Source organism: Anser anser, assembly GCF_964211835.1.
Source record: "Anser anser genome assembly, chromosome: 20".
Taxonomy (NCBI): Eukaryota; Metazoa; Chordata; class Aves; order Anseriformes; family Anatidae; genus Anser; species Anser anser.
The window spans coordinates 3,055,601-3,080,256 of record NC_139741.1 but is presented as its reverse complement, the minus strand read 5'-3'; the positions used below and the strand labels follow the sequence as shown (position 1 = coordinate 3,080,256).

General features: G+C 60.5%; 1 protein-coding gene and 1 long non-coding RNA gene across 2 annotated transcripts; both read right to left on the bottom strand.

Annotated features, from left to right (window-relative positions):
- Positions 1 to 4,657: 4,657 nt before the first annotated feature.
- Positions 4,658 to 8,444, bottom strand: LOC310884645. Its single transcript, XR_014574321.1, has 2 exons — positions 6,999 to 8,444; positions 4,658 to 5,891 (listed from the first exon to the last, which is right to left on the bottom strand). It is a non-coding gene; the product is annotated as an uncharacterized lncRNA (long non-coding RNA).
- A 3,932-nt stretch (positions 8,445 to 12,376) lies between these two features.
- Positions 12,377 to 22,808, bottom strand: TBX2 (T-box transcription factor 2). The gene is made up of 7 exons (XM_083806509.1): positions 22,008 to 22,808; positions 21,028 to 21,295; positions 18,494 to 18,640; positions 17,287 to 17,363; positions 17,011 to 17,180; positions 14,888 to 15,498; positions 12,377 to 13,998 (listed from the first exon to the last, which is right to left on the bottom strand). The coding sequence occupies exons 1-7, from the start codon at positions 22,370 to 22,372 to the stop codon at positions 13,552 to 13,554; spliced, it is 2,085 nt and encodes a 694-aa protein (XP_083662635.1). The 5' UTR covers positions 22,373 to 22,808; the 3' UTR covers positions 12,377 to 13,551.
- Between the last annotated feature and the right edge of the window lie 1,848 nt (positions 22,809 to 24,656).

The following is a 24,656-nucleotide window of genomic DNA, read 5'->3' as shown; positions in this document are numbered from 1 at the left end:
CGGCCACTCCAGGTAATTCATTATTTTCTCATTCCCTATACAGTCAGGCTCACAGGCCCTGTTACCTTGTCTGCTTTGCATCCTGGTTTTGGGGTAGAGATGGGGACAGAGCGATCCAGCAGCAGCCCAGTGCCCCGAGCAGCGGTGCTGGACACCCAAGGGAGCCCCAGGCTCATGCCCTTTGTCACTTCTGGGGACACCCAGTGCAGGGACCACATCACAGTAGCATCAAACATCGCTGCTTCAGCTGCACGGGTGTAGGTATCACGGATGTCCACACCTCCAAACACAGAGGTGCATTATTTATACGGGGCGATTAATCAGCCCGAGCGTTTAATATAGCCCCATCGGGGTGCGCAGCGCCGTACAGTGTATGGAGGAAGACATGACCCCTGTCATGGAGGCTTAGAATAAAAAATAGGCAGACACCACAGCTCAGACACGTCATAAATCCAGCTGAAGGGCCAATCTCAAATATTTCAGCTGTTTCGCCCTCCCCCCGTAATATATAATTGTCTTTGTTGGATCAATACAGAGAGGCTTTGTGGCAGGAGCACGTTTTAAGGGAAGATTAATGTAGCGCATTATATATGCAGCTAGGAGGAATTCCAATATTCAATTTCCAGGAGGAGGAGAAAGGTCGGGGCGATGGGATCCTCCTTCCAGGAGGGGACCGCAGCACACCTCGTGCCAAAGCACACCTTGCAAAGGGCACGGCCACCTGCAGCCAGGGCTTGTGGCAGCCCAGCCATGCTGGGCAGGGGCAGGTCCCAGCCACTTTTGGGGTATTTTTGCAGGTTTTACCCCCTGGCACCCACCTGCCACCAGGCCGGCATGCAGCACACCTCGCCCTCTAGGTGCAGCCTGCTGCAAGCCACCAGGGCACAGCAGAGGGAGCGCGAGCGGTGTTGCTCACTAAACAGGTATCATTTATCCATGGAAACACCCCTTCAGTCACTTCCCTGGGCGCACACAGCATCATAAGCACACGAATACCAAACTTAATGCCACGCCGTGGGGCTGAGCCCTCCCCTCGGTCAGCAGACCCTGCCCAGCTCTAGCTAGGTGCGCATCCCGCAGCTATCATATGGAATAAATTTACCCGAAGCAAGTTTTGATTAAACGCAATAACTATGATTGATTTGGTTACATACCCTCCTTGTGACAGTCCGTTTCATTTACTTTTTCATTCTGAGAAGGGATGTTGCACTGATCCGAAACATTAGCTCTGACTACCACCGTAAATCCCCATTTTAGGGAGACCCGCGGCAGCCCCATTAACATTTTTACACTTCCCCAGCAGTGGCTACGGTTACCCCCTGCCCGGGGCCAGCAGCAGACGCTGCAGTCAGTGGGGCAAAGCACCCACTTCTCCTTCACTACTGCAGAGCCACGAGCACCCCAACAGCTTCCCAGGGTCTTTCCCCATCCCTGCTCCTGGGGACCCTTTGCTGGGCTCCGTGGGCTTGGGCTCCCCAGGGACCAGGGCCCCCAGCACCAGGCTCAGGCTTGGCGTGCCCGCAGCAGCCTGTTTGCCATCCAAAATCCCACAAAACACAGCTCGCCCGCTGCACCCTGCCAAAATTTGAAGCAACACGACCACAGACTTCCTTACAAAAGCTTCCCTATCTGTCTTTTTAAGAAGGGGGGGGGAAAAATGCCCAAATATTTTTTATATTACTAATAAATTGAAAAAATGCTTTATGTTTTCAATATATTTTCAATTTACTGCCATGGTCAGTATCTTGATTGCTATGTATATTTTATAAGCAGCTTCAATGATAACCAGATTGAGCTGTTGGTTTCTCCATAAACGCTGCGTTATCCACCAAAAGTGATCTCTGGTAACACAGAGTCATTAAAAATAATGCTGAAAATCATCAGGGAAACACCAAAAGTGAAAAGAATAAATTGCTTCCAAGCACATCTTGGAGATGCTAGAAATTCAGAGGTTTTATTTGGAAGATGAGCTGGTTTTCAACACACATTTCAGGCAGATCCCAGTATCCACAAGGCTCTGAGGATGTCCTAGATGGCTGCACATGCGCCCTGCCCGCAGGAGGACGGGCTTCAACACACTCACGTTGAACACTTCACTAAAGCCACTTCCAGCCCATGCAATCCCCAGCTGCGCCTCCAACACAATGACATCAACACTCCAGCAGCCTTCGAGGAGCCAGATCTAGTCCATATACCACTGAATAATTTAAATCATGATGAAATCACTGGCTTCGCGGGCTCCAGAAAAGGATGGGAATAGCTGGGTGGGATGTGCACTGTGAGGCCATCCCTAAATACTGAATTATTCAGCAGAAACGTTTCTGCCATCCTTCATCCTACCCAGTTAAGCTATATGCTTAATTGCCAAGCGCTGCCCTTTATTTTCATGTAACCATGGGACTTGGTTTGATGAGGTCTTGGTTTGGGGGCAGGCAGCTGCAGCGGGGAACTGCTCTGGGTTTATTTTTGCATCATTTCCAGGCTCTCAGTCCTGTTTCCGTGGCACCAACAAGATGCCCATCATGTACACACATGTGGGGGGCTGCAGCAGGGACAGCCAGCAAGGGGGACGCACCCCAGGGTCACCCCATCCCACCCCACCGAGCTCTTCCCAGCCAACCTGCTGCCTGAGGCCTTGCTTCAGGACAACCCTTCATCCTACAAGTCCAAGAACCCAGCCCCAAAAGGAGCTGAGTGGGTGAATTATCTGGCCTCAAGAACAGAGCTGTTTTGTCCCAGCTGGGGCTGTCTGCAGGAGCAGACCCAACCTGCACACACCTTCCTCCTGCCTGGAGGCCAAGAGCAAAAATTCACCCAAATTCACCCATCCAAATGACGAGAGCTCAATGTTCCCTATCAGGCAAATGTTAGCCTCGTCACAGGCAGAAGATATTTCACTCACCATGGCTATCTTTTATGAGCTGGACAGTTTGTCCTCATTAAAATCGTGTACATCTTTCCCAGCAGTGCTCTGTATCAGGGCGATCAAAGGAAAGCATCCAAATTACTCGGCGCGTAAAGCAACACAGCCCAAAATACCCCATCGCTCTGTTTCACACGCACTTCTCTGCTCTCCCCTCCCCAGGGTGCAGAGATGCTTCTCCATCAATAATCCACAAAAAAAGACTGGTGAAAGCAGTGAGAGGCTCCTGGGCTCAGAAGGACCCCACAAACCCACCATAGAGGGAAATGAATTGCCGCAACACCAGGCTCCGAGCACCCAGGGATGCACATGGATGGGTGCTGGCGCACAGCACCGTGCACCCAAAGCATGCCCAGCCTCCTGCTACAGCTCTGCCCAAGGCCACATGTCCAGGAACCAACCCCAAACACACCAGCACAGATGGGGTTGCAGCCCTCCTCCTTCAGCAGGAGCCTGCAGAGCCCCAGCTCAAAAGCAGCACAGTATTTTCCCATGGCACGCTGGCTTTCTTGCTTTAAAAGAAAAAAAGAAAAAAAAAGTATGTAAAGCTTTCATAGCTCCTTTTCATCTAATATTTAATGTGCAAGAGTTTCTGTGTGCCCAGGTTAGGTAAACATTAGAGAAGATTGTTTATAGAAATTATATACAGAGTGGGGCTGGTTTAATTTATCAAAAAAGGTTTTGTTGAAATAAATTTATTTTACAGTGAAACCCACTTAAACCTGTTAAAGGGATGACCTTGTTTAAACGAACCTGTTTGCGCTTCACCTAAAAGGACAGCTTGGAGCAGCACCATGATACCACCTTCCAGAGTAAATATTCCTAAATATATTCCTAAATATCCCTGGAGCCGGGTCCGGGCACTCAGAAGCTGGGCCAGGAGAGCATCTGCCCAGGGCACTGCGTGCACAGCACCACCACCAGCCTGTCACCTGGGGCCAGGGCCCTGTCACCCCTCTTGTGTCCCAGAGCGGTGACACCAGCAGGAGCCGGGCACTGCAGGGCTTTGCTGGTGGCTCTCAGCCCCGAAATGGCCGTGTCCCCAGGGCTGAGCACAGCGTGGCACAGGGGACAGCAGGGATGCTCTGCACAAGCCAGGACATTTCGGCTGTCGGTGCGATGGTTCAATGCTGCATCTGCTCGCACATCAAGGTGGATGAGGGCCAGGAGCAGGCAGTGGCACAGGAACTGGAGGGGCTGCAGTTGCAATAACACCAGGCACTGGGTGAGAAATGCAGCTGCCGGCCCGTGGGAGCCCCACGGCCAGGTCTGTGGATAGGGAGACACCTGCGGCATTCAGCTGCTTCTGACACTGCTGTCAGGCGGATGGCTACGGACTGCATTGCTCGTTAGCTTGATTAGATTGCAGTAATTCAGGAAAAAAAAAATAGCAGGCATCCAGTGGCCATTTTTCCCCTCTCCTGGTGACTGCGGAGCAGGGAAGCTGCATCCCGCGCTCTCGCCTTCCCTCTGCTGGCTCCGTCCTGATGCAGCGCCTGGCGCAGCCCCAGCTCTGCTCCCAGGCTCTGAGCGAGCCCAGCACAGCGAGGCAGGGTCGGGATCACTCCAAACACAGGGCGAAAAACCCACCTGCATTTCTCCCCCGTGACACAGGTCAGATTAACGGGGGAAATCAGAGCGAGCATGCTTAACAGAGATGAAATGCTTTATAAATGAGCAGACGCATTGATTAGAAGCATGTCTGTAAGATTTAATCTCAGCAAGCAGCAAGACTGGGAAGAGGATCCATCCATCCGTCTGTCCAGGAGGCATCAGCCAGGTACAGGGTTTTGTGCACTTCCTGGGTTGGGGCATGAAAGTATTTGTAGTGAGAGCTGGAGAAAAGTAAGGGATGGGATAAGGAAAGCTGTGCTTTGGAAGCGATCTAAGCAAAATCCACCAAGGCAGAATTAATATTGTCTCGTTAACAGAGGGAGCAATTTGAAATTATATGGGAAAGGTGGATAAAACCTGGAAAGCATAAGGGCCAGCTCTGATTTCAAAGTCCATGGGAGCATTCCAAGGCAGAGCTTTAAAATTAGAAACAGCATGCAAAGTTACTTTTCCATTGAAATGTCATGTTTTCCTTGAAAAGAGCTTTTTCCATCTCAAGAATGTGTTTTGTCACCGGGCAGTGAGCGCTCTCCTCCTGATAGATTTGCTGAAGCAAGAGCTCCTGGAAAAACCAGAGCATCACACCCGAGTGCTCAGCAGACACATCGAGGCCAAGAAGAAGTCTGGGCAGCAAGCTTCAGCCCGAGGTTTGCTGCTCATCCTCCGAGCATTCCTCCACCTCTTCGGGAGGGGAAAAAACAGTGCAGCATCCTCATGCAGGCGGCTCTTGCGCCTGGACCCCACTCACGGTGCTGCCCAGACTGCCAGCTCAGGCAGGGGACACCCCCTTTCCCCCAAGTGTTTGGTTTTTGGGGAGCTCGTCCCCACAGGGCAGACACCGCTCATGCCATAAGTGCGCCACGTATCTGGTATTTCTTCCTTGAGAAAGAGCCAAAAAGGAAGAGAAAATACGACCGCTGACTCCAACAGTCTTTCCGTTAAATCCGCTGGAATTGCCAGCAGCTCGATTCAGGTCTTGCCTCCAAGCTAAAACATGGAGTTCAGATCCTCAAATCCTGCCCACGGCAGCACCGCTGGGGAGAAATCCCCCATGCAGGACCCAGGATGGAGCACATGCCATCCTGAGCCTTGGCACACCACAGGAGAGCCCCCAGGTGATGTCCCCCTGGTGACAGAGGGGACCCAAGAGGCATCACCCAGGCTGGGAGGTACAGAACCACACCAGCGCCCACCCCGTCACAGCTCCTGCCATCCCCTCATTGCCAGCTGGTTTACATTCCTAACCCCACAGACACACTGAGCAATGTCCCCACGTCCCCTTGCATCGGGTACGTGGCAGTGGGTGTCACAAACTGCTCCTGGTGCTCGTCCCCAGCCACGTCGCAGAGCACTGCTGGGGAGAAGAAGAAACATAGGTGTGAATGTAAAAAGCAGATGCAAAACTCAAGAGGTCACCAGACCCAGGCTCAGACACTACCCGGGCTGAGCCAGGGGAAGGGACAAGAGGGGTGGGCAGAAGGAGCAGCACCAGCAGAGCCTGCAGCCACCTTGGGGACATGGGGATGAGGGACAAGCCCTCAGCATGCCCCTGGGGGCAGCCCACAGCTCTCCGTGGGACACCACGGAGCCACACCAGGCTGGCACATGGTGGGGGTGCAGGAGCTGGGTGCTGCCAGCACCCACTGTGCCCCAGGACTCTGCCCCAGGGGCTGGAGGGCCGCAGCCTCCCCGTCCTGCCGGCGCCTCTCCCCCCGAGACAGCCCCGCTTTGAAGCCATGCCGGGGCTGGCAGCAGCATCGGTGCTGGAAGAGATGGCTTTTAAACTCGGAGCGAGATGAAAAGCAGCCGGAAACGCATCTAACGGGTGACTGCAGGGCCAAGCCTGCTGTTCTCAGGCTCGCTTCTCCCGAGCTGCTCCACCAGAGCCCCGCTCCCCGGGGAGCTTCTTTCTCAAGCTCCGCTGCCTGCCCCAGTCCTCGGCGGCTCCCAGCCCCGCTCTGCCCCGAGGTGAGGCTGCAGCAGAGATGGAAAAACCAGCCTTGGTCAATAAAGATGCTGGGGTGCTTCCTGCCCGAGCCAGGCTGAGCTCCAAGTGCTCGCAGGGCTCTGCTTGGTGCCGGCAGCAGCCACACGCCTGCACGGAGGGGAGGTCCCACAGCAATTCCCGGTGTGATTTAGGGGAACCGCGAGGTGCCGGGGGTCATTGCTGCTGCCAGCACCGCAACACAAACAGGAGAAAAAACATTCCCTTCCCAAAGAGCTCCAGGCTAAACCTGAGGTTCGTCTGGGCACTGAGCACAGCCTCCCCCATCCTCTGACCACCTTTGCTGCCGAGCTCCCTGCTGAACCTGCTGGAGGCCCAAGGAGCAGGCTGCGGGATGAGGGGAGGGCAGCCGGCACGGGGGCACCTGTGGGCGATGTGAGGTGACTGCCTGATAACAGGATGAGCAAAGATTTGAACTGAGTACAAAACAGCCTAGAACCTCAAATGGCTTTTTACCTCTTCGATTTGGGTTCCTCCTCCTTTAGGTGTAGTGGGCACGGCTCCAACAGCAGCTGGGAGGAGCTCGCCCCCAGGCCCTTCCTTGCGCTCCCACCCGGTGGCGGGTGCCCAGGCATTAGGAGCACAGGAGACAGGGATCTAATGAGATTTGCACTAATGCACGTGATTGTTTAGAAGAACAACCCCACGCTAAGCCCGTTAAGCCATTAGGGCTCATCAGGGCCCCCCACTCCCTCCGGCCCGCAGCACCGGGCTGGCCCCGCAAAGCTGCTGCTCGTCTGCGCACCCCCAAAGCCTGACATTTGCTCAGAGAACCCAGCGTGCATTCTGCCCAGGAGAACCCAGCACACAGAGCCACATCTTCACCATTCCTCTTAACATAAACTCCCAGCACACCCTCAGGAATACCCCCCCGGTGTGCCAAGCATCGCTCCCTGCACCGTGCTGGGCTCTGCAAGGGCTGCGCCAACACACACTCTGCTGGGCACCCACAAAGCAGCTCATGACTTTTCCGCATCCCACCTCACGAAAGGAACAATAAATCCACCTTTTCTGGGCTTTTCACTCAGTCCCAGACTGTGGATTTACAGCACCCCGGTCAGACCCCACCTGCAGCACCTCGCTGCCTGCCCATGGGGCTCAGCCCGCAGCATCCCATGGATGTGCCTCACGTTCCTCCCACAGCCCTGATGGACTCAGCCAATGTTGTGGTGTGTTCTTTGCTCTTTTTTTTTTTTTTACCCTCTTCCTTAATTGAAAATTGTCTGAACCCTCCTCGAGGAGCTCCCAGAAAAGGAAAAGGTTACCCCAGCACTCAGCCCCGTGGTGCCAAAGAGTCTGCTCCAGCCTCAGCTCGGGCCTCCCTGGCTCTGGGGGAAGCAGACAGAAATACGGGGCTCTAATCTCAGCAGTGCTCGCTGATAATCTGCTCTGCAATTTGCAGATAGGGCAGGCTGAGCGCTGGGAGGCTCCAGGGACGGGGGGAGAGGTCCCCGGGGAGGCTCGGGCCCTTTGTGCATCTTCCTTGCAAACCACGCAGCCAAGCAGGGCCTGATCCTGCACCCGCAGGAAGGGGACTTTAGGCCACATCTTTCAAGGCAGTCACTTGGAAAATCTCAGCCAGCCCTTCCTCTTGCTGGGGGGCATTGCAGGCATTGGTGGAGTCCCAAAATAGGGGACCAGCCACCCCAGTAAGAGAGACTTGCTCCCCAGTTTGACAAATGGGTCAGAAGGATGAAGATGTCCCCATGGTGGGACACGGGCACAGCACCCTGCTGCCTGCCCTGGGAAGGAGCAGGACTCCCCACCGTGTCACCAACATGCCGCACACAGCAGCAAGACAATTTTCTCAGGAAAGATGAGGTTTTGGCCCAGTTCTCCCCCACCACAGGAAAACAGGAACAGGGGGCTTCATGCAGGCAGGGGGCTCTGGCCACCCCAGCTGCCCACCCTGACCACAGGGACAGCTCCCTACTTGCAAACAACAACTGGGAAAGGAAAATAAATAAATATATATACTCACACACATGTATCTGTATATACAGCTGGGATGAAAACCCCTGCAAACGCTCCCTCTCGTGGAGACCGGCTCTCCCTGCTGCCCAGGGACCAGGCCAGATCCTGCCCCCAAAACTGCCCCAAGGCCAGGGGGCTCTGCGGGGGCAAGGGGCAATGCTGCCTGGGTCCTCTGCAGCGCTGGGCCCATCGACATGGGGCTGAGCCCTGGCTGCTGGCAGGGAACTGAGTGTGATCCCAGGGCTGGATCCAGCACACGGGGGTCTCAGACACTTTTTGAGGCTTTTAATGGCCAAACCACCTTCCCCCCTCCCTGACGTGGTGAGGGAGCGCATGTATTTAGCACTAGAGGGAGCAGAGGGAAGCATCGCAGACACCTGTTGGTATTCACCCTGATTGATCCCCACTGAGCATGATTTCTCTTTTAAAGCCATCACGAGGGTGCCCCCATGCCCTGACATCCCCTGAGCCGAGGGCAGCAGGAAAGGAACCACCACACCAGCTCCCCCAGCTTGTTATTTCCCAGCCTGGGGAATTATTTCCCAAAAGTCTTTAGCCGATTCCCCCGAACCGCACAGGATTTTGCGCTGACAACACCTTTGTGCTGGGAGCCGAGCCAAGATCCCCACAAGGTCATTTGGCAAAGACAATTAGGCAGTCCCCTGACAGCGCTGTCTCATTTTAATTAGATCTCGGTTCCTAAGAATTACAGAGCACGCCAGGCCCAAGGCTGAAGGCAGGGACCATTTGCAGAATTCAGTGGGAGGCCAAGGACAGCTGTACCTGCGCTCAGGTCACTGCTCACAGCGATGCCAGCCAGACAGGGGAATGAAAAGAAAGAAAGGGCCTTTCTTGCACGATTTCACCCCTCAATACTCCAGGCAACAAAAAAAAAAGCAGTGAGCAGAAGGCAGCCCGTCCCTGCTTCCAGCAGCTCGCTCACACTTAGACGCCTCTGAGCCAGCCTTTGGTGCCCCACACAAACACACGCACCCGCGGTGGGGGCCGCAGGAGCAAAGCTGGGACCCTGGGCACGGCCTCGGACAGAGCCGGGGAGCGGCGTCGGGGCGGGCAGCGCGGCCACCCCCCGGCCCGGCCGCCCCGTCGGGGCCGCCCCGCGGCGCGGAGCGACGGCACCACCTGGCGGCGGCACCGGGGGGAACCGGGCCCGGCTCCTGCCCTCTGCCTCCCTGCGGGGCCGGCTCCGTGCAACCCCCCCCAGGAGCGGACACGGCAGGGAGGGGAGGGAAAGAGCCGGGCGCGGTGTCGGGTGGGGGCGCCCCCGTCCCGCCCCGTCGGGTGTGCGGAGCCGGGGGCTGCCGGGCTCCACCCGGGAAGGTCTGGGAAAGGGCCCCGGGGGGGGGCACTGCGGGGTGGGGGGCCCGGCTTTCCCTTGCCATCACCCGCCGCTGTAAACAACGGGAATAAACCGAGAGGCTGCCCTTTCCCCTTTCCCACCCTGCCCCTAAAGCAGGGATGGAGCAAACAGTGCCTGCGGCTAGCAACGAGCTTTGCGGCACAATAAACAGCCGCTTTTTCTTTCCCAATAACGTTTCTAAACCCCCGGGCACCCACACAGATCAAAGCAGCCCTGGGAACCCCTCAGGAGGAACAGCCCCGACAGCAGCTTCATCCTTCCCACACCCCAGGGGGCTGCAAGGCCTCTGAGACACCAGTGCTGGGGGAAGGACCTGGGGAGAGGACCTGGGGGGGACACCCAAGCAGCCTGCAGCACAAGCAGGCAGACCACCCCATCAGGGCTCAGCCCCCCAACCACGCCACTGGGCCAGAGGAGCCAAAATGAAGCCAAACTAGCACGGCCACAGAGCACTGACCTGGCCAGGACAAGCAGCAGCAGCAGCACAAGGAGAGGCGGTGCCCGGCGCTGCCCCATAAATTGGGGCAGGTGTGGGACCGGCAGCTACCGTCGGGGCCGTGCCCTGCCCAGGTGCAGCAGGTGCGCAGGGGTCCTGAGGGGTGGAGCGGAGGCCCCCCCGGGGTAATTGGGGGCTCCCCTGCTGCCCCAGCTGCATTTCCCCTCAGGGATGGAAGTGGCCAGTCCCTATAAACCCCACACCACAGGGACAAAAAGCAACGTCCCCCCTTTCATCCCAAGTAGGCAGGGCTGCAGGTGTGCCCCCTCCTGCCGCTCAGCAGTGACCCAAAGTGCCCAGGGAGCACGGTGGCAGCAGGGTAATTGTGGGGCCAGCACAGCCGGGCCTGCACCCAGGTGGGAGATGCTGCGGTGTCCACTGGGCGCGCTGCTCAGGTGCCAGCCCCTGCTCCCGTGCACAGCCCCCGACAGAGGGATCGTGGTGCTGCACAGAGCTGGGCAGCCAGATCTGCCCGGGTTTGGCCACTGGGCCCCCAAAATGGGGCAGAAACCTCCAGGTTTAGCTGCACCACGTGTGCCCCCGCAGGGCTCCCAGCACCTCCTACAGCAGCGACCCCAGCGCCACACGTGGCTGATGGGAGCCGCTGGGCGAGTGGCCGGAACGGGGCTTCTCACGTCGGGGTTTAGCCTCGGCTCCTGCCCAGCCACCCGTGGCTGCCGGGGGCCTGGCCCCGCTCCCCACCTGGGGGCAGAGCTGAGGAACCTCCCCACAGGTCACTGTGCCCAGAGGTCACTTGTCCCCAGGGGTCACCGTCCCAGTCCCGCTCTGCTGGCAGCACTTCTCCCCCCCCAGGGAAGAGCAGCCCCATGCCCCACGAGCAGGCCAGGGCCCAGGGCCCTAGGAGGAAGCACCGTTTACACCTTTCAGGCCCCCAAATCTCCACCACCTCCCTGCTGCGTTCACCTCAGTGCAGCTCCTCCTGAACACAGCGAGGTGGGGAGCGTGCTGGGGGGGCCAGGGAGCCCCCCCACCGCCACACGCAGGCGCCGGCCGCGTCCCCTGCGTCACTAAAAGCAGAGCCCGTCGAGCTGGTGCTCCTCCTGAGATGTGTTTATTCGGAAATAGCCCTGCGAGCCTATTTTTGGTAACTCCATTTCCCTCCTCGTGTTCAAGAGGCCCCCACCCTGCCGTTCCCCCCCCCCCCCCGCCGGCGGAAACGGCCGCGGTGCTCAGCCCAGAGCAGCGGCTCCTCTGTCCCCGTCGGGGATCCCGGCCCCGGTTCCTCTCCCCCCGTCGGGGAACCCGGCCCCGGTTCCTCTCTCCCCGTCGGGGATCCCGGCCCCGGAGCGCTTTTAGGGGCTGGGGGGGCCCGGCAAGGAGCCGGGGTCTCGGCGCGCCCCGTCGGGGCCGGGCAGCGGCGGGAGCGCGGCGGCACCGGCAGAGGGAGCCCTGAGCACGGCGCTGCGCAGCCCGCACCCCGCGGGGACGCGCCCGCGCCCGCGCCCCCGCCCCGCCGCCGGGCCCATAAATCTTCCCCGGCCCGGGAGAAGGGTAATTGGTGAGGAAAAGGGCTGCCGGGGCCGGCCTCCTTCGCTCCCCGCAACGCCGCCGAGCGGCTCCGGGAGCGGCCGGCGTCCCGCGGGCACGGCCCCGACGGCGGCACGGGGCAGCTCCCCCCGACGGTCCCGGTGCCGCCTCCCTCCGACGGTGCCGGTGCCTGCCCCCCGCCCCATCTCCGTGCGCCCCGTACCGGCAGGGCCCCGCTCCGCACCTGCGGGGGGAGACGGGACGGGACGGGACGGGACGGGACGGGACGTGCACGGCTCGAAGGGGCGGCCCTCCTGAAACCAACAACCGTTGGCGGAGGTTTCCGCTGGGGCGGCCGGGCTCACGTCGGGGCATTCCCGTCCTCCCCCCCCCCCCAACCCCGCACCTGCGGAGGGTGCCGGCCCCGACGGGGCGTCCCGAGCCTGGGCGCGCTCCCGCCGCAGCGGCGAAAATGAAAGAGGCGGGAGCCGGCAGGGCTTCTCGGAGTATTTTTTTATTGAAAGATGTGAGAGAATTCATCAAAACTGAACAGACAGACACCCGAGTAACCAGCACGTTTCAAATCATGTATCTTTTTATTTTAAAACAAATATAGAGCACAGTCCTGTGATATTTAAATTTATTATACTTTTTTAATTTTTGTTCTGGAGTGAAAAATAAAAACCTGAGGTTTATTCCTGCATTCTCTATACCCCGCACTGTAGAGAGATTTTTTTATTACGTTTGGATACGTAAGTTTTTTCTTTCTTTTTTTTTTTTTTCTTGCAGAAGTCTGTTAAAGAATTGAACTCTTGCTTTCCAAAAATTGTTCTACTGGTGGCACATGATTGTCCTAGAGAACAGGCGGGATAAACAATATTTTAAAACACAGTTAAAGAAACCAATATCTCCTTCAATCACAAAGAGCTAAATAGTTTTCATTTACAATATATATGTTCATGTAAAATGAAAAAAAAACTTAAATGCGATGAGTTAAACTCTAAATATTATGTACACACCAATGTACAACTCTGAATAAATTAATACCAATTTGCATATTCTGGGATCCTTATAGCTTATTTACACAAATTACCATTTATTTCATAAATATCTGCCCTGGTACCCGCGGGGCTCCCCCCCCGGCCGGTACCAGCTCTGCATGGCGGTGACTGCGCAGCTCCGCGACGGCTGCCGAGACGGCTTTTTTCCCGTGTTTCCTTCCTTATTTCTGTTTTTTTGATTCAATTTTTCCTCCCTCCCCCCACCCCCCCCTTGCACAGACGAGGTTTCGGCCCCGCTCTCCTCCCGTGGGGCTCACAGGCTCGCCCCGTCCACTGCCACCCATCGGGTGCCACCACATCGGCTCGTCCCCCCCCAGAGCCGCCCCGTGCCCCTCTCGGGGGAGCTCAGGGGAGTGGGGGGGCGAACAGGAGAAGTGGGGGCAACTCCCAGACCCTCACCCTAGGGGGTGGGTGAGCCCCACGTTCCCTTTCTTGCTCCTGGCTCCTCGGTGGTGGGGCCGCGTCGCCCGCAGGGCTCCTTCCCCTCTGCTCCAGCACCCCTCGCCCCAGCCGCCCCCACCCCCTGCTCTTTAATAAATATTTATACTGTGCTGTACAAAATACCAGTGCTTCTCAGCCCCGCGGGGGCGGGCTCGCTGCCCGCCCCGTCGGTCACTTGGGGGACTCCCTGCCGGGCGACAGCTCCCGCTGGCTCTCCAGCCCGCTCACCAGTCTCTGGATGTTCTGCAGTTCGTTGAGGGATTCCTTCAGGGAGCCCTTGGGGGAGGCGGCGGGGCGCTGGCTGCCCCCCTTGTGCAGGGGCACGTCGGGGAGGGGGCTGGATTCCCGGCTGCTGCCCGCCTTGGAGCCCTCGGAGCCGGGGTTGAGGCTGGCGGGGAGGCCGGTGGTGAGCAGGTTGGTGCTGGGCGGGATGGTGACCGGGAGCTGGTAGGGGCTGAAGCGCAGACGGGGCCGGCTGCTGCCCAGGAAGGGGTTGCGGGAGAGCGGCCCGGCGGCTGTGGCGCTGGTGGCCGGCATGGCCGAGGCGGCCGCCGCTGCTGCGGCCATGTAGGTGTAGGGGTAGGGGAAGAGTCCGCCGAAGGTGGGCATCGGGATTCCCTGCGGAGAGAGGGAGAGGGGTGAGAGCCGTGCCATGCCGTGCCGGTCACCCAGAAAACCAAGACAAAGCCGGGGCGCGCCGGTGTCATCCAAAATACATGGTGGGGCAGCTGAGGGAGGGGTTCAGCTGGAGTCCCCCACCCACTCCGCACCAAACGGGGTTGGTGCCATCGGGCACAAACCCATTGGGGTTACAGTGATACAGAGCTGAGCCTGGCCGTGCCCCCGCATGCTCCACGTCCGCGGCTGTGCGGCATTGCAGGGCTCTAACCACATTAAAACACGCTGGTAAGTCAGTCCAATAAGTAAGGTGTGCTCAAAGGTGTCCCTATGTATTTCACCATGGGGGCTGGCAGAGGTAAGGCAAGGGTGGGTGTCACGGGAGCTGTTCTGGGGCTGGTGGGGAGATGGGGGCTGCTGGACGGGGACAGCCAGGCTGGGGCAGCGGGGCAGGGCTGCCGCTCTCAGCACTGCCCCTGCTTGTGGTGGAACCCATGACAGCCACAAAAGAATCGGGATTCCTCCTCAGACCGGCTCTGGGGCCATCATTCCAAGTGTTCCCCCGTGTCCTCCCCTTGCCACTCCAGGCAGTGCATCCAGGGCCCCAGGGGGTGTCACACCCCGTCCCCACAGCCTGCAGGGGCCATGGGGGAGGCCGGGGGCACCAGCAGCTCCTGACCCCATGAGAGCCACACTGGGGCCACCCCGTGTGTCCCCACAGTGGGGGCAATGCTGGCCAGGCCTGTGCCCCCAGAGCACTCAGACAGTTCAGGGAGTTTTGGGGAAGGATGGAGGAGGAGAGCCTAGGATTGTAGGATTCTAGGACTCGTGGAGGGCCCAGGGCGTAGCAGGACAGCGAGGATCAGGACAGGGACACAGGGAGTCTTACCTGAGAGGCCAGCATGTGCTGGGAGAGGTGGAAAGGGAAGGGGGTTGCCGTCCCCGCAGTGCCCGGGGCAGACGAGAGGGCTCCGTTCTCCAGGCTGCCCCCACCGGTCACCGAGGCCAGCAAATGTCCCATGCCCATGGCTGAGAAGGCGCCGGGGGCCATGGCGAACTGTCCCGGGTGGATGAAGAGGGGCTGCCCCGCGCCCAGGGGGCTGAAGAACTGCTGCCCGTGGAGGCCGGAGAGCGCGAGGCTCTGCAGGTGCCCGGCGCTCAGGTGCGGGGGGCTGTCCGTGTGCACCATCAGCGGGGCGAAGGCCTCCTTGCCCAGCCCGCCGCCCTCCGCGTCCTTCTTGCCCGGCTCCGGCTCTTTCCTCCGCCCTTCCACCTTGTCCTTCTCCAGGCCCCGCGCGCCAAACAGGCCCTCGCCGGGGCCTTCCCTGGGGGACGCGCTGTCCTTGGCCTTCTCTGGGCTGCGCCTCTCCTTGCTCCGCTCGTCCGGGCACCGTGGGCTGCCGCGGGGCGTCGCGTCCTCCCCGCCGGGGCTGGCGGCCACCGGCCGCTCCTCAGGTGCCTTCTCTACCTCCGCATCGCTGTCGGCCCCTGGTTTCTCCTCTGCAAAGGGACGGAGAGGTTTAGGAACAGCCCAGGGAGGCGGGGAGTGGGTCTTTCACCCTTGTATTAGGGTGAGATGGCAAAGCCCCTGCTGCCATTATCAGGAGGAACCCCATCAAGCGAGAGGGCAACAACAGGCCCTCGTGCCACGGTCACCGCAGGGAAAGGGGATTGACAACAGCAGTGCTACTGCTCTGCCAAACAGGAAAAACATGTTGGATGGAGGACCAAAATATATTACGGCATCGTTCTCGTTAGCTGCAAACTCAAAGCGGGTTGTGGAGCGGGAGATGAAGAGAGTGCAGGCGGGTGGACAGCGCTGGAGGAAATGGTCCTGTATATATTTAATTACATGGAGCTGATCAACAGCGCTCCGTGGATTTATTCCAAATGTGCAGGTTGAGTCAGGTTAAGGAGGCAGTTTTAAGGAAAGAGGTACGCTGCAGGCTTCACTAAGAGGGCTTTAATTTAAAAAAGGCACCGAGCTCTCAGGAGGAAGGGGGAAAAGAGGCGAGGGGATGGGGAGGACGTGGGGAGCAGAGCTCGCCATGGAGCGGGGCCCCGGTGCACCCTGCCACCGCACCCCGCTCGCGCCGTGCCCGACCAGCTCCGTCTCAATGGAAAAAAGCCTTTGGTGCCAGCTAGGTGAGGCTCTGCAGGCTGGGGTGAATATTCTGGGAAGCCTTTGAAAGAGGAGAGGGGTGCAATAAACCCTCCCACCAGCTTGGGGAGGGGTGGGGGGGGGGGCTGCAGTTTTGATGAAGGTTTGCAGGGAATTGGGTTGGTGGAAAGTTTAAAGAGCAGCAGATTGATAGTGCGGCAAGACAAAATCCAGCATCTAAAAACTGCTACGTGGGAACTGCTGGTTTATTTTCATTTACTAGCTTTAAGCCCTGGAGTTACAACATTTTTTCCCTTTCAAATGTATTAATTCTTTTTTTTTTTTTTCCCCTGCAGGGCACTGAGCGAGCCATGAAAGGCAGGGCGACGCAGCAGCGAGGCGCGCCGGACAGCCGCATATAGCATACGGCCTGCCTCGCCTTTCCTTCTTGTTTACACTAACGTATAAACAGGAAAATGTTGCAAACCCTAAATGCCATTCGCATTTGCTCGCTGGATCTATCCTGTCCTTTCAACCCTTCTGCTCCGCCGTGCCCATCCGCACCTTCCCCCTGCGGGTGCAGTTTGCCTCCTGCCCCGCAGGAACCTGCCAGCCCCGAGGGGGGGGGGGCGCCTTGGAAGCCCCCTACTTGTGCCCTAAAGGGAACCCCGAGCAGACGAGGGGCTCGCTGAAAGCCGCGGCCGTTTGGGGAACCCGCCTGCCCCCTGCCCCAGCCCTGCCCACGCCGGGGTGCGCGGCCCTGCCGTCGGGGGGTGAGAGGGTGCGGGCTCGGCCCCGAGGGCGCGGCGGGGATTGAGGGGGGGTTGGATAGAGCGATTGGGGAGGGGGGATCGGAGAAAGGGGATTGAAGAGGGGGATTGGAGAGGGGGGGATTGGGGCTGCTGCGTTACCTCTGCCGCTGCCCTTGAGGCGCAGGGGGCTGGGGAGGGCTCCCACGGGGGAGTGCAGGGCGTCGCGCACCGCCGACGGCTCGCAGGAGGAGGCGTCCGACTCGCCGCCGTCGCGGTCGGGCTTGCAGGGCTCCTCGTACATCCGCAGGGACGGCAGCGAGAGCTGCTTCCTGGCGGCAGAGAGGCAGCGCTCAGCCCCGGCCCTCCGCGGGTGCGGAGCGGTGCGGGGAGCCGGGGGGGGGGGGAGGAACGCGGAGCGGAGGGGGAGCCCCTTACCTCTTCTCCCGCCGGCCATTGCCCGTGTCCCGAAAGCCCTTGGCGAAGGGGTTGTTATCGATTTTCAGCTGGGTGATCTGCGGGGACACGGAGAGGGGCGGCGTGACGCCCTGCCCGCCCCCCCGGGGACCCCGGCCCCGCTCCCCCGGGGCCGTCGGGGAGAGCCCGGGTCGCGGCCGGGCCGGGCTCGCTGCGAAAGGCGCAGCGTCCCCGGTTTAACACACCGCATGCTTTATTAAAAATGATGCTGAGGTTTCGCTTGAATTATTAATAGCGTCTTAATGATAGGAAGTTATTTTTCACGGCCCCCCGGAGGGAAGATGGCGACTGAGCCGCGCTGCGCTGGTTAAAAGCTATTCTTATCCCTCTCCGCGACGGGCTTCTGGGGCCGGCGACATTAGGGCGCTCAATAATGCATGTCTCTGAAATACGGCCCCGAGAGGGGCGCTTTAAAAATGCATGTCTGCCCGGCCCCGGCCGCCCCCCGGCCGCGCCCGACGGGGCCCCCGGCCGCTGCCGCCCGACGGAGCCCACCGGCAGCCAGCGGCGGGCGAGCAGACAAAGTGCTCTTTAATCGATTGTGACTCTTCGCCATAAACTTTACGAGGGAAACAAGCCCACCAGGACCCTCAGACAGAGCTGTCAATTAGCATCAGCAGCCAGGGGTGGAGGTGGGGGTCAGCTTTTGGGTTAAAACACACGCGCGCACGCAGCTCTTGGAGGGGCCGGCGGAGGCTCCGTGCTCCCCACGGGGCGCTCTTGCCTCCCCTGCTCGCGGGGCGACACTCGCTAAATCACGAAAACAACAAAAATTGCTTTTTCTGGCTCTATTTTTCGGCCCCTGCTGGGCCCAGGGCACCTTGTCCAGGAGGTTGCCCAGGCCGGGTGCTGCTCCCTCAGCCTGGGCCTGCGGCAAACGCTCCCGCGGTGCAGAAAGGTGCGACAGAGGCCGGGGGGGGGAATTAATAATAGCACCAATAGCACTAATAACGATATTAGGGTGAAGGGTGCCTCCTCCTCTGAGGGCATGGGGTATCACCATCCTCCTGTTGCTGCCTTTTGGCCACTCTCCCCCCGATGCTCTCCTGCAGCAGCCCTCGGCTTTGGGCAGAAGCACGCACAAAGAGCCCAGGAGGGGACACGGGGGGGGGGACAGGGACGGGGACAGGGCAGGGACAGGGCCAGGGCAGAGGCTGCCCGGCGGTACCTTGTCGTTCTGGTAGGCGGTGACGGCGATGAAGTCGGTCTCGGGGAACACGTAGGTGCGGAAGGTGCTGTAGGGCAGCTTGAGGATGTCGTTGGCCCGCACGATGTGGAACCGGGGCTGGTACTTGTGCATGGAGTTCAGGATGGTCTGGGGGGGCGAGAGAGCACAGCCCGCAGCCGCGGTCAGCCCCGGGGTCCCCATCGCCGCCACGCGCGAGTCAGGCTACCTCTCTAAAAAAATGCCTTTTTTTTTTTTTTCTCCCGAAAAAAAAAAATAATAGTAATAATTCAGCGTGAGGAAGGAATGCCGGCGGATGCCAAAGAGGGAGATTTCTTTTTTGTTTATGTCATCGCACGATCTGCCCCCAAATAAGGAGGTCACGGGGAAGGCAGGCACTGCAACATCTTGGGGAAGGCACGGCAGGAGAGCAGCTACGGGCATCTCCCCGGTTTATTGCAACCCTGAAAACCCGAGGCGAATTTTCGCCACATTTCTAGGCGCTTTTAATAGTTCCGTCCTTTTCAAAAAATTCCTCTGCCTCGCCGCCGAAATAAATAAATAAATAGAAAGGAAAAAGACCCGAGATTTGCAGTTGGGCGCAGCGGAAAGCCCTGCCAGCGCCTGCGACCTGGAAGGAGCGTTTCACCAAGAGCCATGTTAAATTCATGTCTCAGAGCAACGCTGCAGGAGAAACAGACAATTTTTTTTTTGTTTTGTTTTTCCAACCAGGTGTCTGAAAAGCTTCGCCAACACCCAAAGCGATTCTCTCCTCTCTGGCTTTGTTAAAAGCTCGCCCCGAGCCCACCGCGGTTGCGCTGAGGATTTGCGGAGCCCCCGAGCCGCGAGCGGGGCTGCTCCCGAGCTCCTGCCCTCGCTGCAACGTTTTCCTGCCCGAGAGCGATGGAATAATTCCCCAACCTGCTGTGGTCGGGCTGACACGCAGCCCTCACCGCCCGGAATTGGTAGGGGAACGGCGAAAGCTTGAGTAATTATTGTCAAATAACGCCGGCCAAATGCCTAAATAATTATCACTTCATTTCGTTTTAGAAGGCAATAAAAAAAAATCCCCCTTTTTCTAACCCCAGCAATAATCACCTGCTGATGAACTGTCGGGTCGCTATTATATTGATATAATCTAGACGGGATTTATCATGAAAATGGTGAAAAGAAAAAAAAAAAAGTCTCATTCAGGCGTGCAAATCTGCATTCCTTTAAAAAAAATAATCATCCCTCTCTGACCAGATGGGCACTGGCTAAACCCTCATCTCCCAGATTTAACACACTCCGGATTTTGGACAACGATACGTACCAGAAATCTTTAATTGAAGGAGGCGAACCGTTAAAAACGCTGAACCAAACTACTTTTTCCCCAGTATCACAAAAAAAATGCTATTTATGAGACTCCCTCGCTATCGATTTACCTTGCTGCCTATAAATAGCCTCGCAATGTATTATTTAACAAACACACCGTTTCCTGCCTTAAAATAAGAAGAAAAATAATAAGAGAGAGGGGAGAAAACTTTCTCGGGAGCCGCTCCCCGCACCTGGCCGCGCTCCGGGCGCTGCGGGCAGAGCAGCACCGAGGCCTCAGGACCTCCAGTCCCCAGAGCACAAGGACGGGCCGAGGAACTTTCCCTTTATCGCCCCAAACGCTCGCCCAGACGCTAAGACAGCTCGCTCGTTCGCTGAGATTTTTTTCCCCCTTCGCCTTCACGCAGGACCTGCAGCCCTGCTCCTGCTTTCTGCAGCTTGCCAACACGCCTCCATTTCTTTCTTTCTTTCTCTCTCCCTCTCCTTTTTTTTTTTTGTTGTTTGTTTGGATGTATTTTTTTTTCTTTTTTTGTTTTTGTTTTTGTTTTTCCCCTCCGGGAGGTGATGCAGATGTGATCAATAGGGGAATAAACAGACCCGTTTGGAGCCTTTCAGACGCAGCCGGTGCGGAGCCGCTGCTGCCAACGGCTCCGGCTCCGCTCCCGGCCGCGCAACCCCAGCGCAGGTGCCGCCGCCTCCAGCACCCCTCTGCCCGGCTCGGCTCGGCCCGGCCCGGCCCGCAGGGACGTCCGGGGCTGCACCTGCCCGGCCGCAACGCCCCAGCCCTGCCGCCCCGTCGGGGCTGCCCTCGCCGCCCCCGGGCCGACCCCGTCCGCGCCCCCCAGGCTGCGCCTCCCCGGTTCCTGCTCCCCCCCGAGCCCCGCGGCCGGGCAGAGCCGGCAGGACGGGTCGGGGGGCGGCATGCGAGAGCCCAAGGGACCCCGAGCCCCCCCGCGGCCCGGTCTCCGCTCCCCCCGGGGGGAGCCGTTGCCGGGGCGGCCGGGAGCAAGGATCGGGGAGGGCTGCGAGACAGCCCGGCCGCTGCAAGGCCCGGCAAGGCCCCGCCGTCCAGCCCGGGCCCGGGCGTGCTTTTGCCGGGGGGGGGGGCCGGTAAAGCCCCGCGGCTCCCCCCGGCCGTCCTCGGGCGCAGCGGGGCCGGGCTCAGCGCCTGGCCCGGGGGGTCCGCGCCCGGGGGCTCCGCTCGTCCCCGCGGCCACACTTACAAAGCCGTGCTTGTCCGAGATGTTGTTGGTGAGCTTGAGCTTGTGAAAGGCGACGGGCTTGGCCATCCACTGCTCGCCGGTGGCCGGGCTGTCGGGGTGGATGTACATGCGCTTGGGCATCTCCGGGTCGGCCTTGCCGGCCACCATCCAGCGGGAGTTGTGGAACTTGTACCGGCAGTCGTCGGCCGCAACTATATCCATGAGCAAAATGTACTTGGCCTTCTTGTCCAGGCCGCTCACCCGCACCTTGAACGGGGGGAACATCCTCCTGCGGAGAGACGCACAGCGGTGCAGGGCGCGGCGCCCTCCCGCCCGGTGCGCGACCCCCGACGGCCGCGGCCCCCGGCCCGGCCCGGCAGCCCCGCACCGCCCGGCCCCTCCGAAACACGGGGGGGGTTTCTTCAGCTCGCCCCGGGGCTTCCCAGCTTTTGGCACGGCCGGCAGGCCCTGCTCCTTCTCACCCCGTTCGGCTGCGCCCATAGGAGCAGAAAGAGGGGAAAAAGCTCCAAATCCCCTTCCAAGAAATAGAGGGCAGAGCCCAAGGGGATCCCCGGACCGAGCCCCTTCTCGCTGCCCTCCTCTGCCTCCTCCGGGGCCGGCAGCGGGGCCGGGGCCGACCCCGGCGGCGGGGAAAGTTTGGCAGGGGCAGGAAAAGCTGCGGGCGGCGAGGAGCCGCCGAGAGCGGCGTAAACAAATGCAGCGGGGGATTGCGGGCGCTCAATTAGCGCGCACTAATTTCATTTGGGACCGCGCTTTAAAAAGTAATAACTGGGGGGGCTGGGGGGGGGATAGCTGGCGGGGGGGGGTTAAATACCTCCGAAAACTGCCGGCATCGAAACCGTATCGACTGTCGCCCGGGGTGAATTCCCCGGGGCGAGCTGGGCGAGCGGCGGGGAAGGGCTGGGGCCGGGGGGCGAGGGCGCTGCGCAGCCCCGCAGGTGCGGGCGGGTTGCGCGGGGCTGCGCGGGGCCGGCTCTTACCTTCCCGACTTGGTGATCACCATCTCGGTGCCCAGCTTGTGAAACTGGTCCCAAAGCTCTTTGGCTTCCAGCGTCACTTTGGGGTCGTCCTCTACCTCCTCCTCGGGCTCCAGGCTCTTGAGCGAGCGCAGATGGGCTGCCTGGTGGTGGTGTCCCAGGGCCGAGACGTGCAGCCCGGCCTCGGCCGCCCCGGCCAGCCCGGGGTCCGGCATGGGCTTAGCCAGCGCCGCCGGAGGCAGAGCCAGAGCGGGGAAAAAGGAAGGCTGGGCGGCTGCGAGGAAGGCGGACATGGGGAAGTCGGCCGGCCGGGGTGCGTGGAAGGGGTGGTAAGCCATGGCAGTCCCTGGGAAGGCTGGATCTCTCATCGGTGCATCCACAAATCCAGGAGAAAAAGAGGGATTCCCTTTACAAAAACGTGTGTGTGTATTATTGTTATTATTAGTAGTAGTATTTTTTTGTCTCTCCTGCCCAGCGAACTCGCTCGAGTCTCTGGAAGAGGAAGGAAAAATCAACAACAAAAATAAAAAACGCACACAAAAAAAAAAGCCGAAAAACTGCGGAACTAGATCTGGGAAAAAAAAAAAAAAAAAAGAAGAAGAAGAAGAAAAAAAAAGCGAGAGGCAGTTCCCGGCTCCTGGGACTCCCGGTCTGCGGAGGGGAGACAGTAGGTCCTTATTTTTTTGTTGTTGTTGTCGCAGCGAGGGAGAGCGAGCGAGGGCAAAAAGCCCTCCCGGCGAAGTCCTTCCCGGCGCTGAACCGGCACCGAGAGCGGGGCGGGGGCGCGGGCAGGGGCGGCCGCGCTGCCCTCACACCCCCGCGGGCCCGGCCTGCGCCCCGGCACCGCTGCGCGCCCCGCGGCCGGCGCTCGGGCGAGGGCTGCTCATGGCTCAAGGAGCCCGGGTGGAAACGGTTAGATCTTGTCGTGATCTCTGTAAAACTGTGACTATCTCACATGTCCTTCCTGCTCTGATCCGCCCGCTAATGAGCCAAGCCCCCTTGATTGCTGATTTTACGCGTTTCAGACCAATTGTGGATCTGCATAGGCGTGGTTTTGACAGCTCCGGCCAAGCTCCGGGCGCGCGGGGGGGGGGGGGGGGGGGGGGCGAGGAGGGAGGGAGGGAGGACGGGAAGAAGGGAAAAAAAAAAAAAAGAAAGGAGAAAAAAAAAAGAAGAAGGTGTCGGAAGCATCGGCAGTAAGAAAACATGTCAACAGAATAAAATATTAACCAATGACAGAGAAAAGTGCTCGAAATCCCACCCCCGGCTCCTTTCCGCATACCGGGTCAGCCCTGGCTGCGCCGCGGCCGGGGAGCGGCGGCCGCCGGTGCGGGGACAGCGCGGAGCCACCGCGGCGGAGCGCGGAGCGGGGCCGGGGGGGGGGGGGGCGGGGGCCGCCCCGCAGCTTTCCGCGGCCGCGCAGCCCCGGGCGGGGGGCGGAGGGGGGTGGGCGGGGGCGGCGGGTTGGGGGGGGGGGGGTTGAGGGGGGGGCCGGAGCTCGGCGGCTGCCGTCTTACGACAGATCCTGGAAAGAGGATCAAGGTGGGGCCCGCCCCGCTCCGCGCCCCGCCGACGGGGCGGCCCGGGCTCGGGGGAGGCCGCCGGGAGCGCGGCCCCGTCGGCGCGGCCGGGCCGTGGGAGAGCTGCAGGCGGCGAGGCCCGAGCGGCGAGCTCCAGCGCGGGTGAGTGGCGGACACTCGCGCCCTGCCCTCGCCCCCGCTCCCCCCCTCGCCCCCCGCCCCGACGGACGGGTGCGTGTGGGGGGGTCCCGCCAGGAGGCGCGGGGCGCGGACCCCGCCGTCGGGGCGCCCCGCGAGGAGCCGGGCGGGCAGCGGGAGGCCGGGCCCCCGGGGCCGCCCCAGCCGTCGGGGCCGCGGCCCCCGGGGCTGGCGCTGCTCTGGCCGGCCGGAGGGGCTGTTTACCCGGGCGGGGGGAGGCAGATAAGGCGGAGGGGGAAATGCCGGGGCTGTTTGCAGAGGGATTAGGGCCGGTCCCGCCGCGCCGGGGCCCGGGGGGGCGGCGGGCGCGGTGGGTGTCCCCGCGGAGAGGTCCGTTTGGAGATCTGCGCTGATTAACTGAGGGCTGCGGTGGCTGAAGAGGGCCCTGGCGCCAGGCGGCTGAGCCCTCACAATAAAGACCCGTCTCTTGTCACTTCATATTTACCCCCAAATCTTCAAAAAGCGCCCTGCGTGCCTTACAAGGCTCCTGCCCCCGCCGCCTGCTCTGCGGCCAGACGGGACGGGGGGAGCGGAGGCGGGCCCCCTCCTCTGCCCCCCGGCCCGCCCCCCCCCCCGGGCCCCACCGCTCCGCGGATGCGCAGCGAGGCGCGGCCGAAGCTGCCCCCGTCCTGCTCCGGCGGCCGCTGTCCCCTCGGGGCCGCGCTGCGCTGCTCCCCGCGCAGGGTGGGACGCGGGGACCCCCGGGTACCCCCGTCCCCGCCGCCTCCTCTCCCCTCTTTCTGCCCCCACTAAGGCTCATCCTGCTGACAGCAAGCCCTGGTCGCTGCCCTCCCGGCGTCGCCGAGAGCCCCGAGCAGAGCCCCGGCTGTCCCCGGGGCCGCTCCCCCCGCCGCAGGTTCATCTTCGCCGCCCGGCCCCCGACGGGGCGGCCACAGCGCGGCCGCTCCGGGGCTGCCCGTGCCGGTCCCGGCCG